At 35.7% G+C, this 17,239-nt stretch overlaps 1 protein-coding gene across 1 annotated transcript in view; it reads left to right on the top strand.

Moving 5' to 3' along the window:
• The window catches only part of LOC100367085 (uncharacterized), a 47,467-nt gene that overhangs the window by 7,669 nt on the left and 22,559 nt on the right, over window positions 1-17,239 (top strand). Inside the window, 4 exon segments of the mRNA XM_085496176.1 lie at window positions 1,481-3,388; window positions 3,596-3,746; window positions 8,435-8,591; window positions 8,907-9,121. Coding sequence (XP_085352302.1) covers window positions 1,506-3,388; window positions 3,596-3,746; window positions 8,435-8,591; window positions 8,907-9,121 — 2,406 coding nt within the window. The 5' untranslated portion in view covers window positions 1,481-1,505.

Genomic DNA, 17,239 nt, shown 5'->3' with positions numbered 1-17,239 from the left:
CTTGGGTTTTGACTGAAGAGTTGGTTTTCGAATCTCGCTGGCGCCGACTTATGGTTGCCTCCTCTCTGAGCGAGTCCATACTGCATAAGGGGACATAAAATGTTATATCTGGATTCCCCTGAATGAGTTTCTTTTGTTACGCAAGGCGTGATAACGTAAAAAGTAGTTTCCCTGGTCAGCCTGAGAATGGCCACAGTCAGCTGGCGTACAAGCTATAAGATGAATGTGATTAAGGCTAATCTAGAGATATTTACTATATTGAGTGGCCGTCGTGAACACTGGATGGAACTAAATAAAGAGAAAAGTTGAAAAAATTTCCTAAAAATCAGGGAGAAAATAGGGGTAACATTAAGCCAATGGTTAAAAAAAAATCTACCTCATTCATCGTTTTTTGGGCAATCCCTTGTATCAGAACACCGAATTACACGAAGAACATAGAACACTTTTCCTGGTATATTTGAATGTGAAATCGCTATCCAACTGTAAGACTTGCCGTCCTCTACTGTTACATAGATTATTCCAGAGTGGGCGTGACCAACAGGCGGCGACAGCGATATTCGAAAGCCAACAGTTTAGACAAAACCAAAGCAGTTAGCCAATATGCTAGCGAGTTTGCAAATTGGCTGCCCCAATATTTCTGAGACTTGCTGTAATTGTGTAGCCAATAGGAAATTCTGTTCATTTGTCAAAAATTAATGACAAAATTAGAAAGTATCAAATGTTGAACAGATTAAAACTGTTTACTGAAATGAGAATGTAAAATTTTTTTGTGATTTATATCAGTTTGAATACAATAATGGTTTTCATTAAAATGTTTGTGCAACATTTTGACATTTTGATTCATTAATTTTGGGACCAAATACACGTAATTATTCATTGAACAATGATTAACAAAAGTTGATGTGGTATTCAAATCTGTTTATTACTGGTTGAAAATTGAAATAGCAGGGTACTATACAAATATTTTTTCCCACTGAGAACAATAGAATGATATAAACAAATATATAAAAGTTGAAAACAAAATCAGACATTCCATGGATACAAAAGTTATGTTTGAACCAGGCTATTAAATCTTGTCTTTAAGATAGGATTCAACAATATTCTCTTTTTAGTTCCGCTGTTGACTTTGTCAAGCAGAGATTATCATAACGAGTGATTGTCTGTAGTCGTCCGTGTCAACTTTTAACTTTTCAACTTGAAAACTACAATTCTTATTGCTTTGATACTTGGTGTATATGTACCTGAATATTATTGTCATTATTCGGTAAAAAGTGATATTTTCAATTTCTTGTTAATAACCACAAGTCTAATTGCTTTGATATTACATATATAGGTACTACATGTGGACCTCTCTCAGACTTGTTAATTTCGTGATATCTTCAATTCTTTAATTGAAATGTGCATTACTAAAAGCGGAGCTATCTCAGCCGAGAAGCTGGTTGTTATTAATGTGTATTTTCTTTGGTTTTTGATTTTTCAGATTGTTGAATCTCGTACCATGTGAAATGGATCTTCAGTATATGATATTGTTGGTGTTCATTGTTGCCATGTGTGATGCCACTGTACTGATAAATGAGTTGAAAATGGACGCAATAGATGCACAGTTCATTGAACTTTATAATACTGCCAGCCAATCAGTGCCTTTAAAAAACTTTACAATTGTACTTTACCATGGCGACATGGCTTATAATGTTATCACCTTTGCAACTGAAGATGTCATTGCTCAGAAAGGGTTTTACGTAATTGGACCAGCTGGTAGCCATTCAAATTTTGGGGAAATTGATTTAAAAAATGGTGGTAATGCTGTAGCACTTTACTTTGGTAACACCTCCAATTTTAACATTAGCACGACGGCCATCAATCTCAGTCTAGTTGATGCTGTAGTCTATTTCAGTAATGATTATTATTATTACGAAGACCAGACTTTGACAGATATTTTCGCGCCTGGTCAGGATGCTCTTAATAAAAGTGTATCTCATCTGCATGAGAGTTTTAGTCGTTGCCTTGGTAATGACCCATTAAAACTTTCCCAGTTTATATTAAGTGCTGCAACACCTGGTTTAGGTAATATATGCAATGGTTTACCCACACATGTCACATTGGATCCATTATCACCTCATATAGTCATAAATGAAATTGACATTGATGCCGAAAGTCAATATATCGAACTGTATGATGGTGGATCAGGTAATATCATATTAGACAGATTGATATTAACATTGATAGATGGCTTCTCTGGTAATGTATACTACAGCTTAGATTTGACTGGACATACTACAGATGATAATGGTTATATTGTTATTGGTACCAGACCGGCTCCTTGGGTGCCAGATATTGAGTTACCACCAAGCATTATCCACAGAGTTGGCCTCAATGCGGTCGCTTTATATTACACCGATCTTGGCAGTATGCAAATAGGTACTCGTGTTACTAATGAGAACCTTGTGGATGCCGTTGTTTATTCATCAAATGAGCAATACCATCGTGACCGTTCATTGATTTACATTCTCACTCCAGGTCAGGATGTCATCATGGAAAATCCTGACTTTGTAGAAGGTTCAAATTCTTTAAGTCGTTGCCATGGTTGGAGACCTCGAATAACTAGTTCCTTCACCATCACAACGATTACCCCAGGTGCTGATAATAATTGTACATTGCCTCGAATATTGTTAAATGAGATTAACATTGCTCAGTCTAGATCAAGAATACACTACTTTGAGTTCATTGAGTTGTTTGATGGTGGAGATGGTCATCAGTCGTTAGATGGTATTCTGATTGTTTTGTATAATGGTAAGAATGACAAGTCTTATCTTACAATCGATTGCACAGGATATTCTACCGATGAAAATGGATTTTTTATTATTTCGGGAGATGTCAATAACACACTGGATGCCGAGATAAGAATATCTTTCAATAAACAAGGATTTATCCAAAATGGACCAGATGCCATTGCTCTTCATCTGGCACCTCCTAACAGGTATCCAGATGATACTCCAGTCAACTCATTTCGTCTGATTGATGCTATCGTATATGGTACCAATGACCCACCAGATTTGGACCTTATAGAGATGTTACTACCAGGTCAACACCAGATAAATGAAAATCCATTATTTCAGCCAGTAGATTATAGTATAAGCCGCTGTGAATGCTGTGAACCACTGAACTCTGCTCAGTTTGGTCTTGGTCCTGCCTCACCACGTGCTCTGAATGTAGAATGTATACAGAATAATGATACCATTACTGAGACGATTTCATTACTACAGACGCTAGTCAGAATCAATGAAGTGAGTGTTGATGGTCATAGTGAATTTATTGAGTTAAGCAGTGCATACAAGTTTGTGCCATTGGACAGGATGATGGTGGTGCTCTATAATAACAGTAATGGAAGGTAAGAAAGCAACATTTGTGATACAAAGTATCAAAGGTTGAGTGTAGTCAAAAACAGAAATAAATTAGTGTAGCATTACACCAAGACTTGGTATAATTTGCCAACAACTGCTTACATGGAGTAAGTTAGGCAGATACCTGATATTTACTGCAATTATAACACAATATTCAAGTGTATATTTTAATTTTAATATTTAATATTTTCTAGATCTTATAAATCATTTAATTTAACTGGGCATCAGACTGATGGACATGGATTATTTGTGATTGGATCATCTGCTGTTGCATCATCACCTAATCTCCTTGTGATTGGTCAATCTTGGCTTCAGAATGCAGAAGCCGCTGTGGCCCTATACATGGTACGCTGGGGTAGGCTGGACTGTCTTCTTTGATTCGGAACTCCTAGGCTATTGTATATTCATAACCTACTCAGTCAATCCTTCATCTTTTCTGTTCACTTTGACATCTCTAATTCTACACTCGTTTAAACAATAATGAATTCCCCAAAAGTACCATATTGGTTGAAAAAGGGCTATGGCAAGATAATGTATCACGTTGAGACCCTTCTCTGAATCTAATATGTGGGTGGGGTGGGGGTATATAAAATAACCACGATGAGATTTTAACAATTCAGTTAAATTTGGGGATTTTTGTTGAAATAAATTTGCTTTTGAATAGGCATACATTATCTTGCAAAAATACTATATACCGGTACTGCTTAATTTTGCAAAACTAATATTCATGAATTTTGTCAATCAGACAAAATTGTTTACCACTGAACATTTCACTGGGGCATTTAAGACAGAAAGAAAACATGGACATGTAATTTTGTTCTCACATGGAAAATACATCTTCCATTAGAAGCCCATCTCCAATAGAAACAAATAAGGGTTGGACCATTTGATTTTTGAGGGGAGGGGAGGGGAGGGGAGGTCAGAAACGAAAAAAAAAAATTTGCAAAGTGAAGGGTTCTTCAAAAAAAAAAATTGCTGCTTCACCAGTGTAAAAAAAAAATATTTGTCACTATATGACTTAGGGAAAAATATGGCAATTCTTCCTGCCAAGATAAGGACACAGAGTACAAGAAGAAACTAGGTCATATATAAATGGATGTCAATAATTCTGGTTTGTGGATTAATAAATAGCAGAGGGAAAATTAATATTTGCATTTCAATATTAATTTCAAAAACAATTTCACTCTGGTTGCATTTAGATTGTATACCATATATGCTCTATTAGAAGAGCATCTCCAATAGAAGCACATGTACGGCAACAATTGCATTGATTGTATACTGATTTATTAAAATATGATGTATTTTGACCATAGAAACACCTCTGTTATTTACATAAGAGCATGCGATACTAATAGAGCAAATACGGTATTGCATGCAATATCTCTAACAATTTAGCTGTTTTAGTTTAAATACATTTACAGACTAAAACAGAAACATTGTTAGAAAAGTTGCTTGCAATATTGCTGACTACTGTAAAATACTTTCTCTGGAATTTATTTTCGCTGAAAACAGCTTTCTGGCATTGTGTGGATCTAATTTTCACTATGTTGTATTAAGACTCAATGCAACGTATAGAGAAATCTGCATTTTCACTGGAATTTATTTTGCAGAAAATTGACTACAGGCAAAACAGGGAAAATAAAATGCCAGTGCAATTATAGCATTCCACGCTATGTTATGTGACCACAATAATAGACAAGATACATTCATGATTGTATGGAACCATGTCTTATTAAACAAGTAAAAAATAAAATAAATATCAAAGGAAGCTTAGAAAGAACTCTTGAGTGCTGAGAGTATTGGAGACACATTAAAATTAATCAAAATTTAAGATTTGCTTTTCAAACAAGAAGCTTGGCAACTAATTTATGTCTGCTATTTGAGATGCACAACATGAAAAAATGTGATTCACATTATCACAATTTATAATACATACAGAAAATACATTTGATTTTTCATCCATGGTTTTTATTCTAATTAGTTCCAGAGCACCTCTGCGATGAATTCAATTTAAATCTGATTTTTGTTTAATACATTATCAAAAATGGGCTAATCATAGATAATCAATATGCATTAAACTAATCATGTCTGTGGATTACCTCAATGAACCAAATGAATTATTATACAAATTGAGAAATTATGTATAGATTTAGGTCTGTATATTGTTCCAGGGTGCACATGTACAAAGTTTCATTATAATGTGATGATTAATCATAACTAAATTAGTTGAATACTGAAAAGTAAGTTATTATAGATTTATATTATTATAGATATTATATAATTATTATAGATGTATATAAACCTAAAACTAACACTAACTTAATCATCACATTGTGTTAGAGTATATACATGTATTTACCAAGATTCATTAAATTAAGATAAGTACTGTCACAGACCATCTATGTACGAAGTTTCATTGAAATGTGATTATAACCAAAAATTATGATTTAATATACAAATTAAGTAATTAATATCTGATTTTAACCCAAAACTAATCAGGTCTGTGTATTGTCCTAGAACATCTATGTACCAAGATTCATTGAAAAGTAATGAAGTAATAGTACTTGAAATATCAAAAGCTAAAAATTGATTAATTAAGCAAATTAGGTAATTAATATTTCTCATATTTGTCTGTGCATCGTCCTATGTATCTATGCAAGTTTCATTGAAATGTGATGATTAGTACCTGAGATATCAGTGGAAAAGCCAAAAAATAACTAATCAAAACCTAATCAAATCTGCGTATTAGCCCAGAGCACCTATTCACTAAGTTTCATTAAAAACCAACATACGGTTCTTGAGATATCAGGGGGAAATCCTTCTCTCTGGGGTTCTCCACACTTGTCAGGGGGGAATCTCATCTCGTCTCTATATCTCGTCCCCTTGAGGTATGGGATCAGGAAAGCCACTTATACTTTACAGTCAAATAAGACACACACAACGAAATACGTTTCAGCTCTCGTCTTAGTCGGTCAATCGAGCACTCTATAAGACACAGCGCCCTGGGGAAAAATCCCCAAGACTATCGCAAGGCTGACCCAAGACTCTTTTAGACTGCGTCAAGGCTCGCCCCAAGTCTCTCCAGGACTGCTCTAGACTGCCCAGGACTGCGTCTTTCGAGGAGTACTTGCCAAGACCAACTCAAACTCTCTTTATTCACTTTCAAATCTCTAACCAATTACAAAACAGTAAAAAGACTCTAGGGTGTAACCTTCAATCATAAAGCCAATCACACTAAGTACTGAATACGTCACATCTTTTGATTAATCGTTCACTACATTAATAACTATGAATATAAACTGTCAGAATGAGTAGTCTGAATAGCGGCGGTTATCTGGTAATTAGTTCCAAATCAATGAGCCAAGTTCCGTCCAAAACTTCAAATAGGCCTAAACGATGACAGACATAACACAGCAATTCGCTAATAATCAATTAAGTCGGTCAACAGATGCGCGAAAACAAATCCATGACACATATCAGATCACACATACAGACAGGGTAACTGCAAAGACTCCCATTGTGTGCTTCGCACACGGGAGTCAAAAATAAATAAAATGTAATAAAATAAATATTAAAATAAATGAGAATTTTTTTTGTCAGCAAATGTTTTACATCACACTCTTACAGAGCAATCTCGTTCTGACCTACAATCCGACTCTCACCACCCACCTCACTTTCACCACTCATCTCACTCACACCTTCTATCTCATTCTCACCACCCACCTCACTTTCACCACCCATCTCACTCGCACCTACTATCTCATCTCACCACCCAACCCACATTCACCACCCACCTCACTCGCACCAACCATTCCACTGTCATCAGCCACTTTAGTACATGTAGCAGTCGCCTGCATTTTAGCCCTTTTTGTTACAATGTCAGTGATCTTTTGTTGCTTTGTAACAGGATGTGGGGACGATGCACACTTTCTCTTTTTTTTTTCTTTTTTTTTTTCGAACTGCCGACGAACCTTTTTAGTCCCAGTTCGGACGAAGTCCGAAAACGGTGATTATTAATTTGGGTTCCGTCCGTCCTTCTGGATCCATTTATCGGACAGCCTTTGACCGATCTCGTTCAAACTTGGTATACAGATAATCTATGATGACCTACATATACCAATTTTCGTTACGATTCAATTAAATATGGCTGACTGGCAGCCATTTTGTCCCCCAAATTTGCTAAATTCTGATATTTAAACGTGAACAGGGCGATTTCAATCAAACTTTGTATGGTGATCATGCATATTGGGTTATTGGTGCACGTCACTTTTTTTCAAGATTCGGTCCAAAATGGCCGACTCACGGCCATTTCATTTTTTTTTCATTTTTTGTGCTGATTCCTCTGAAAGATATTGCCTGATTCACTTGAAAGTTTTTACATAGGTACTATACTTCAAGACAATACAACACCATGTTTTGTTTAGAGATTTGATCAAATTTGTCGAAATGGCGGCCATTTTGTTTAATATCTTAAATTCAGTCTGTAACGTGTCTGGAACTGTTTCCTGAAGTTGAATAGGGCGATTTCAATCAAACTTTATATGATGATCATGTATATTGGGTTACACGTGCACGTCATATTTTTTTCCTAAAATTTGGACCAAAATGGCCGACTGTTTTGTCTTGAGATTTGATCAAATTTGTCGAAATGGAGGCCACTTTGTCGAAAAACGTAAAATATCAAGTCTTTTCTACCTCCGTTGAAGATAATGAAAAAAGATGTTGGATATGATGAACTCCTAAAAAAAAAATTTGCAAGCAAACCTACTGATAAAAAAAAAATTTCCAAACACATAAAAAAAAATAAAAAAAAATTTGCCTTTCACTGAGCTGACCTCCCCCCCTCAAAAATCAAATGGTCCAACCCTAAAATTGTATTAATACTAGATCATCTCATTTTAATCATAGTTTGAACATTTGTTATTTAAATACGTTTATGTGACGCTAGAAAATATGATAATGTCATTTACTTATTAAGCAGAGACAAACTTTGTAAATTCTTAGATTTCATACTTGGGTGTTATTTATTGTAGAGGCATCCATCTGTTTTTCCTGACGGTACTGACGTGACAGCTGATTATCTGATTGATGCTATGGTTTATGGGATTGATGATGTCATGAGCAGACAATTACTAGAAGTACTGACGCCTGGACAGTCACTGGTTAATTTGAATTGGCAACATTCATCTGGTAAAGAAAATTTTGCAAGATAAACAATTTATGTTTATGTTATTTGTATAAATGTTTTTTTTTTTACACTTGCCTTACACTTTTTAAATTTCATGTATCAGATTGGGTAGAATGGGGAAACAAGGATGTTTTGTAGATTCAAATTACCTTTTGTGACATGTACTTGCAAGCATTATTCAATAAATGTTGTATACATGTTGTTATTGAATCATCTTATAAAAAAAAAGCAAACAAGAAGCAACATTTTTTTTTTGCGTAATGTAGTTAATTTGTAACACATTATTACAATGACTTCTTGGTCTCAATTTTTATCAGAGGATGACTCCATTGTCCGATGTTACTCCAGTTCACCACTAGAGCTGATGGCATTCACACTAGGACGTTCAACTCCTGGCATTGAGAACTCCTGTCCATTGCCACCAATTGTTATCAACGAGATAAATGTAGACCAAGCTGGTACGGATGTAGAAGAGTATATTGAGTTGTATAGTCCTGGTAGACCTCTGTTTCCATTGAACACCTTGGCTATAGTAAGCGTATCTGTATTTCTACTCTCGTTTTACCTCGGCTGTCAACGAAGATGATAGAGCGCTGCTCATGGGTTGACGGGACCTGTCGTTATCTGTACGTCATGCGTCGTCTGCCAACTATTTTTCAGGCGACTTCTTCTCCCAAGCTGTGAGCTATATTAGATCACCTTGCTACCTGGGATGGTCCTCTGTCAGATTTGTTTAATTCATGACATGGCATCCAAAGCTCTATTTTTAGGGAATATTTTTAGTCCCCGTTCAGGCGCAGCCTGAAAAGGGGACTAATAATTCAGGTTATGTACATAATTCCGTCTCCAACATTTTCTCAGAAATTCTACAGCAGATATCAGTGAAACTTGGCAGGTTGATGAACATGTCCCCTCCGAGTATGCACGTAATTTTTTTCCCAGATCTGAAAATCCCAAGTGGGTCTTTTTCACGATTTTATCAAAAATTGCCTCTCCCGGCAACATTGACAAAACGTCTGCGCATGCTCAGAATAAATTAATTACTGTAAAATGCTTTATTTTTGCTTGCAACATTTTTTTGCTATTTTCGCTGAAGGAATGTTTCACTTAAAATGAAATCCAGCGAATATACCCTTTTCTTATATTTTACAGTCAACTTGTCAAAAATCAATGAAAATAAATTCAATACAAAACACCCAGAAAAAGTCTTTTCAGCGAATGATAATTCCAGCTGAAATAAAATATTTTACAGTAGATTAGATCTGTGAGTAAGGCTGCTGTTATTACGGCACGTGATTTCTCCATTGCGTGCAATTTATTATAGTACTGTTTATACATGTATTCTGTTTGGCTCAGTGGTCTCATTCACTCGTTACTAGAAGAACTAGTAACTTTATTTGATTTCAAGAACTTCAAGAAGGCGGCATAAGAGACGTGTTTGCAAAGGTAAGTTTTCCAGTTTATTGGGGTACGATTGGTGTACATTTCGTGACGTACGGACGTGAATATTATGATGATTGCCAGCTTTATATTCTTGTGAAAAACTAAAAAAAGCAAACAATTGTCTCTAATCTACGAAACTAGTTTGTGAATTGTATACCCTGTCAAATTATTGTACACGAACGATTAATTCACGAGGACATAGTTTTCAAGTACCGGTAAATCGTTTTCCGGTCTTTTGCTTGTGTAGCGATTTCCGAAATATTCACAACTCGGGGGGGGGGGGGGAGGGGGGGGAGGGAGAATTTCCCTGTGTCGATCAATTTATTCATTATATATAATAGCAGGTTGCCTATGATTATATTCGTATTTTTTATGTTATGAGCATTGAACTGTTAGTTGCAATGAAGATTTCGGCGATCTTGTGCGATTCAACATGGCGGATGTACAGTGACAACACGTGTATGGACGGTCGGTCGAGCAGTCTGCAACGGACCGTGAAATCGCCCGTTTTTTCGGCAGTTTTTTTTTTTAATGTTTTGGATATTTCATTCACTCCTGATGCCTAAAAGAGTCTAATTTATATTTTACCGTAGTCATTGACACCTATTCAAGAGTATCATGTTTATTGTGAATAGCGTGAATGGGTAAGCTTCGTTTCGACAATGGGCTGTTATTTCTGTGAACAATGTTAAATTATTCTTTGAATGCTCAGTTTATTTTTTGAAAACAACTAAAAAAAAATCATGCCGTTTTCCCCGTCAAAATCAAAGCATAAAGATCTTGCTAAACATCGGTGAATCCCCTGTTGCGTTCACCACGAGGTCACTGAGCCGTCATTAACATATTTAAATGACCACGTGTACTGAAATAACATGGCGGATATCGCATCGCATTTACATTCGACCAAAATCATTCGTTTACGATGAAACTAAGTTGAATATTACTTCCAATTCATAAAAATTCAACGAATTTTTTTGTGCGTATTATAATCATTACTGAACATTACAAAACAAGTAAGTTATTCACTTGCGAAACACAGAATGACCAGATTGTGCTACCGTGATCATTTGCTACCGGTACTAACAACTAAGCAATGTATTCGTGTTTGTATTTATTTGAAACTTCTTTTAGAAAATACTTTACTTTTCGTAAACTTTACTGAATTTTTGGGGGGATTCAATTCCAACATTTCGCGATGCCAAACCAAAGGCCTTTCACTCTTTGAGTGTGACACCTAAACCAGAAGTTTTATGGTGTATAAACTGGCACTAAATGAAAAAGCCGTTGAACCTTATTCAAATTTATAAGTACATGTTATTATGTATTTATTTATGAAAACTGACTAAATTAAATGTGATCTTATTTTTAATTTGAACAGAATTATGATTTATATCGGTAATGACGTTTTCATCCAATATTAATAGTGCAATTGTTAAAATGCCTACCTACACATTTATTGTTTTTGTTTCTGTTGCCCTGAAATAGACATTTGTAAAAAAAAAAAATTTAAAAATCATGCTTGATTCAAATTAAAAAAAAAAAGATGTAGCCATGTAGCCCCTTCCTGTTATCTGTTTCCAACTTCTTCCAGAGTAAAACTGGTGAAGCCATGTAATTGCTATACAATCATAAACTGTGGGAAAACTTATATGTTATTGAAAATCTTTATTTTGTTGTCTGTGAATTAATATAATATTTGAAATGGTGTAATGGTGCAAAATATTCTCAAGCAATTGGTTTTCTGGTGGCACTACACTGTGCATTTATGCATGATCTCAGCTTACTAAGTGATGATGGTGGTTGAAATGGAAAACTGAATACAAAAATCCAGTAACATCTCAAACGAATTTCCGTCTGCTGTGAATGCATGTTTCGTTACATCAAATAAATAACCCAATTTTATTGAATGTATCCAAAAACATGGTACCAATGATCTGAAATTTCAGGAGTGCTCGCTGAAGGTTTATCAATCTTGCTTATTGTCTTGTTCTTTACCAATCCTGCATTTCAGTTACTAGAATTTATACTAAAAAAAAATAGTTTCTGTTTTTCTTCTAATAATTCGGCCACTCTCAAAAACAAATATTTTTCCATGGTCGAAATGCAAGAAGAATACAAAACTACTGTGATTGCATAGCGATACCTGTAGGGCCATTGTCAATTAGTTCGCCTGATCAACACAGCGTTATACATAGGGCTGATATTGAATCACGGAGAGTAAAATCTTGTGATACTAATCTCTAGAACCGCTCAGATTGGTACATACCGGTATGTCTTATGAACCCACATGTGTATATCTTTAACAATACTCATTTTAAACTTTTTTTTTTTTACAGTGGTGCTGTGAACTGCTTCAATTTTGCAAGGCAATTTTTTCTGGGTTCCTACAACATGGAGTGTCAGGGACTTTATTGAAATTTCATAGAATCCTGAATATATCTAGAAGTGAAAATTAAATGGTTTACAGTATTTTATACCCATTAATAATGATGAAATGCAATAATATCACTGCACTAAAAAGACTTCAAACAATTATTGTTACTTCTCCATTGAAGGTTATGAGCAGACCAACCTTTACTGGCTTCCTTAATTATTACATGTACTTGCTCTGAAAACATAGCTTTTACAATTGTTTAAATTAACAGATGTTGTTCTATGTACAATGAATACATTTTAAATAATAAACCTTACTGTATTAATAAAAAATTGTATTTGACAACATGAGAATGATTCTGATGCCCAGTGGTGATGTTGAAACAAACCCAGGTCTTGGTAATATACTAAGACCTGATTAACAAAGAAGTCATGTACATCAAGGTTCACTCAGATTTATGAATGCAGTTTCTTGAGCAAGTATACATGTATGACAAATAGTTTTGTTGCACTTGTGTACTCCGAGATTCTGAACATGGGTCAGTGGAAGTTTTTAGTTGTCAGTACAAAACTAGATTATGGGAAATCACTTTATGATGAGTTGTACCCACATAGAGTACATATTCATTCACCTGTTTGCAGATGTTCCTTGTACTACTTTATAATCAAATAACGGGGACTGTGACATTTCATGTCTTGTTAGTGTATTCATTTAGTGAAGATATCTCTATTTTTCTGAAAGTTATGAATTTTTGTGTGAATATTTTTATTTTTTTTATTTTTCCCACTTTCCTGTATGTTATATATGGGCTACGTATAATACATGTGTATTGTTGCGTACTGAACTACCTAGGCAATGTTTTCCATGGTATTTTTCAGTACACACTGTGTTGGGTACTGAACTACCTAGGCAATGTTTCCCATGGTATTTTTCAGTACACACTGTGTTGGGTTCTGAACTACCAAGGCAATGTTTCCCATGGTATTTTTCAGTACACACTGTGTTGGGTACTGAACTACCTGGGCAATGTTTCCCATGGTATTTTTCAGTACACACTGTGTTGGGTACTGAACTACCTGGGCAATGTTTCCCATGGTATTTTTCAGTACACATTGTGTTGGGTACTGAACTATTTGGGCCAATGTTTTTAAGGTAGAGATGCAGTTTATTTGGCTTGCTTTTTAATTGAGTAATTAGACAATGAAGATGGTATTATATATCCAACATGTTATATATTTTCTGAAAGCTTATTATACAAACTTTGTAAAACTTGTCTTTATTTTAAATATCCAGAATGCGTTTTTGATTTTGGGTCAAAAATATGCTTTTTTGGGCAAAAGTGGTTTTAAAAACATTAGCTTAAAAACTTCAAGTCCGTTTGTGGGTAAAATTACAGCACTGGATACCTTGGTATACTACTAATTCAAATGCGTCCACTCATCTCTCTAACGGCTTTCAAAGTCGCACAGCATGACCTCAAAGTTCACTCTTTTCTATTTTTGCATAATTTATATATCCATGTTAATTGCGGACTTGTTATTTTTGTTCCACTCGCCGTAATAAACTGTCCGGACGAATTTTGAAGGGGGAGCACTTTGTCAATAATGTGTGAAAATTCCAAGGCAAATGGCCAAAGCGTCCATCAGCTATTTTAATTTAAAACCCAAGAATTCACCAAAAATAGAAGACGAGAAAAAGGCTAATTTGCATATTTGCGCGTTAAACCGGGAATTACTGCTTTGTCATACTTTGTCATACTTTTCTAGACTATTGAAATTGAAAGTTAACGTATAGACATAGACATTTTATGTAAAATTGTTGGACCAGAACAACTGCTCTTGAATTTATAAATCAGAAACACGTCATTCATACCAGTGTTTTGATGGGGTTGGTAAAAACACGTGGCAATGCCCAGTAAATATGACGTAATCTCATGAATTATTAAACAGGGGGCGGTCCTAGGAAGGTGACCTTTTATCACGATCAAAATATCATGGCTTCTCTTCGATGTATTTTCAATAAAAAAAATCTAGGAATATTTCAGAGCCTATGGTTTACCGTGAAGAGTACAAAGTGGGATATTAAATTATTTATCCTTGATGATTTTTATGTAGTATTGAGAACCAACTCCAGGAAGCGAACGCACAATAATGAATAATCGCGTAATCCTAGAATCGAAACGCGAGGCACAGAAGTTTTGTTCATCGTTTCCAATCCCATTTTTCCCAGTGCAACATATTTGTTAAAAGAAATATTTGAATTCTGTTCGTTTTTTAAGGAGGCATTTTTTTATTTTTTCCGATTTTGGTAACGCCTTATTCAGGGATTTTCTAAGACAGTCGCAGACAATCAGCGCACAGATGTACGTACAAAACATGCTGTTGTACTACTAGTCAGGGAGCATGTGCATCAATTCTGAAGCCCGTGGGACTTGGGTGGTGAAAGCAAATCACTTATCTATATGGCTTCAGGTGACCCTAATTGATGATAAAAAACATGTTGACAGTCTGGAAACTTGTTGTGTTAGCGGTTTTTAACAAAAGAAGGCAATGCCTATTTTTGCACACTTTTGTTTACAACTGTTGCACATGTACCCCTTGCGTATTTCCTGCCATTAGTTCAAATGGCTCTGTGTGTTGGCAGGTTGGTGGTTAAAGTGAACCATATGTTTTAATTACACTGAGGAATCTCTAAATAACATTGAAAATAAGTTTACACTCTGAGTTCCTGTCCTGCAGATTTTTTTTTAACCCGAAAGATCGCCTTATTTTCATTGCTCATTAAGTTAATTGTTAGCACTTGCCAATATATCTCTATATATGAAACCTGTCAATTATTATAATTCTCAGTGTGTTTTTTTTTCAGAAGACATGTCTATTTATTTATCAAATATATAACTATATATAGCTGGGTTATTAAACGTAACTACTCATAAGGGTCAGACCATTCGATTGGAGGGGGGTCAAATTAAAAAACATTGACATTTCCCCAAAAATCATATGTCTGTTTGGTTTTATGTTGGAAAGCGCTAAAAAAAATAGGTCAATACCTAGTGAACATTAATTTACTTGCCATGATGACCTCATCCCTCAAATATTGAATGGTCTAACCCTGTATACATATAATACACTTTTATTGTAGCCTATAATGACCAATTTTTCTTATGTATGTTTCAGATCATCTATCAGTAGACCGAGCTGTAGATTATAAACCTGAACTTTGTAGAACTCTAATAGTCACCTATTTGGTGTAGTAATAGTGTTCAAATGGTGGTGGTGGTGACTTTTTTTAAACACTGAATAGAGATTGATAAAATAGTACGTTTACAATGCAACACACAGCTCCGCTGGGAGTTCCAGTGTCAAAACGTGCACGATATGTAACAGACTTTTTGATGTGCATCATTTGCCAGAAAGCTGGTGGTGCCCTTGTTGGAAAACCTAGTACCTATGAAAAAGTTCTGCAATTTGTTCATGAAAGAGCAAAGTATGGTGATGGTGAATATCCGGAAGTGAGCAGGCGTCTTGGTGATTTGACTGATCAAGATCTTGGATCAATAAATGCTACATGGCACAGAAAATGTTACCAGAACACAGTGCACGTACAGTTAACCAAGAGAGCTAGGGAAAAATTTGAAAAGCAGATGGCAGCAAGAGGCAGTAGAGCACCGGATAGTTCCTCCTCAGACAGCAGTAGCACCTTCACACGTTCCCAGTCTGTTCCGTTTGAGAAAGATGCATGCTTCTTCTGTGAACAAGGAGCATTATATAATAAGCCTCTACATAAAGTTGTTACTGGCAATGCAGGCCAAGCTCTCAAACATGCAGTAGAGAAGAGTAGAAATGAGAAGTTTCGAGTCAAACTCAGCACTGCAATAAATCCTGAAGATGCACACGCTATTGACATCATGTATCATAAGCATTGCTGAGCCATTCATGTGACACATGTGCTACGTCGATCTGAAGAAACAACTAGTCAGCACAGTGCCTTTAATGATTATGCTGCAGAAGTGGAGTTTCTAAGTCTTGTTCAAGGGGAGCTTCTTGATGGTCATATCATCAGCATGGCAACACTTCAGGATGCATATATTAAAATTCGCACAGAAAATAATGTGATGAATCCCATGTTCAGTCGCAAGATGCTGAAGAAACTTCTGCAGAGGGAAATAATGGAAATACAATTCCACAGACCAAAGCGAGTGAATGAGTCTGAACGTGTAAGCATAAAGTGTGGAAGGGATGCAACTATTCATCTTGCAGAAGATGACACAGAAGAAGGCGATGTAGACATGAAGTGCCTATTTACTGCTGCATCAATTCTCAGAAAAGCAATAAGCAAGGCCAGACCATGGACATTTGCTGGGTCGCTAAGTGATGTCGAGAAGGAGAATATACCAACCCAGCTATACAGTTTCTATCGTTGGATAATCCAAGGACCAAAGACATCACTCTCTACTGAGTCCAGATCAACAGCTGTAAACAGGAATGCCATGAGTCTTGCACAAAGTACAATGTCCATGTTCTTGTCCAAGCATCAGGTTAACAGGAAAGAGACACAGTCTAAGAGCAGTCAGAGAAATGCCGCAGCAGTTGGCTATTGGCTTAGCCATTCGCCAGGCCATCAGAAGCAAGAAAGTTATCAACATTCTGCATGGTCTGGGTGTATCAGTTGAGTATAATAGACTTCTAAGGATAGAATCACAGATAGCCAACAGTGTTCTTCATACCGTGTTGGAAAATGACATGGTCTACCTGCCTCCTGATGTCATTAAGGGAAGATTTATCTTCTTTGCCATTGACAATGTTGACTTTGCAGAGGACACAGCTGATGGGA

Source organism: Saccoglossus kowalevskii, chromosome 2, assembly GCF_978046115.1.
Source record: "Saccoglossus kowalevskii chromosome 2, keSacKowa6.1, whole genome shotgun sequence".
NCBI lineage: Eukaryota > Metazoa > Hemichordata > Enteropneusta > Harrimaniidae > Saccoglossus > Saccoglossus kowalevskii.
Note: the sequence above shows the minus strand (reverse complement) of the source record. Positions and strands in the feature narration are given on the sequence as shown.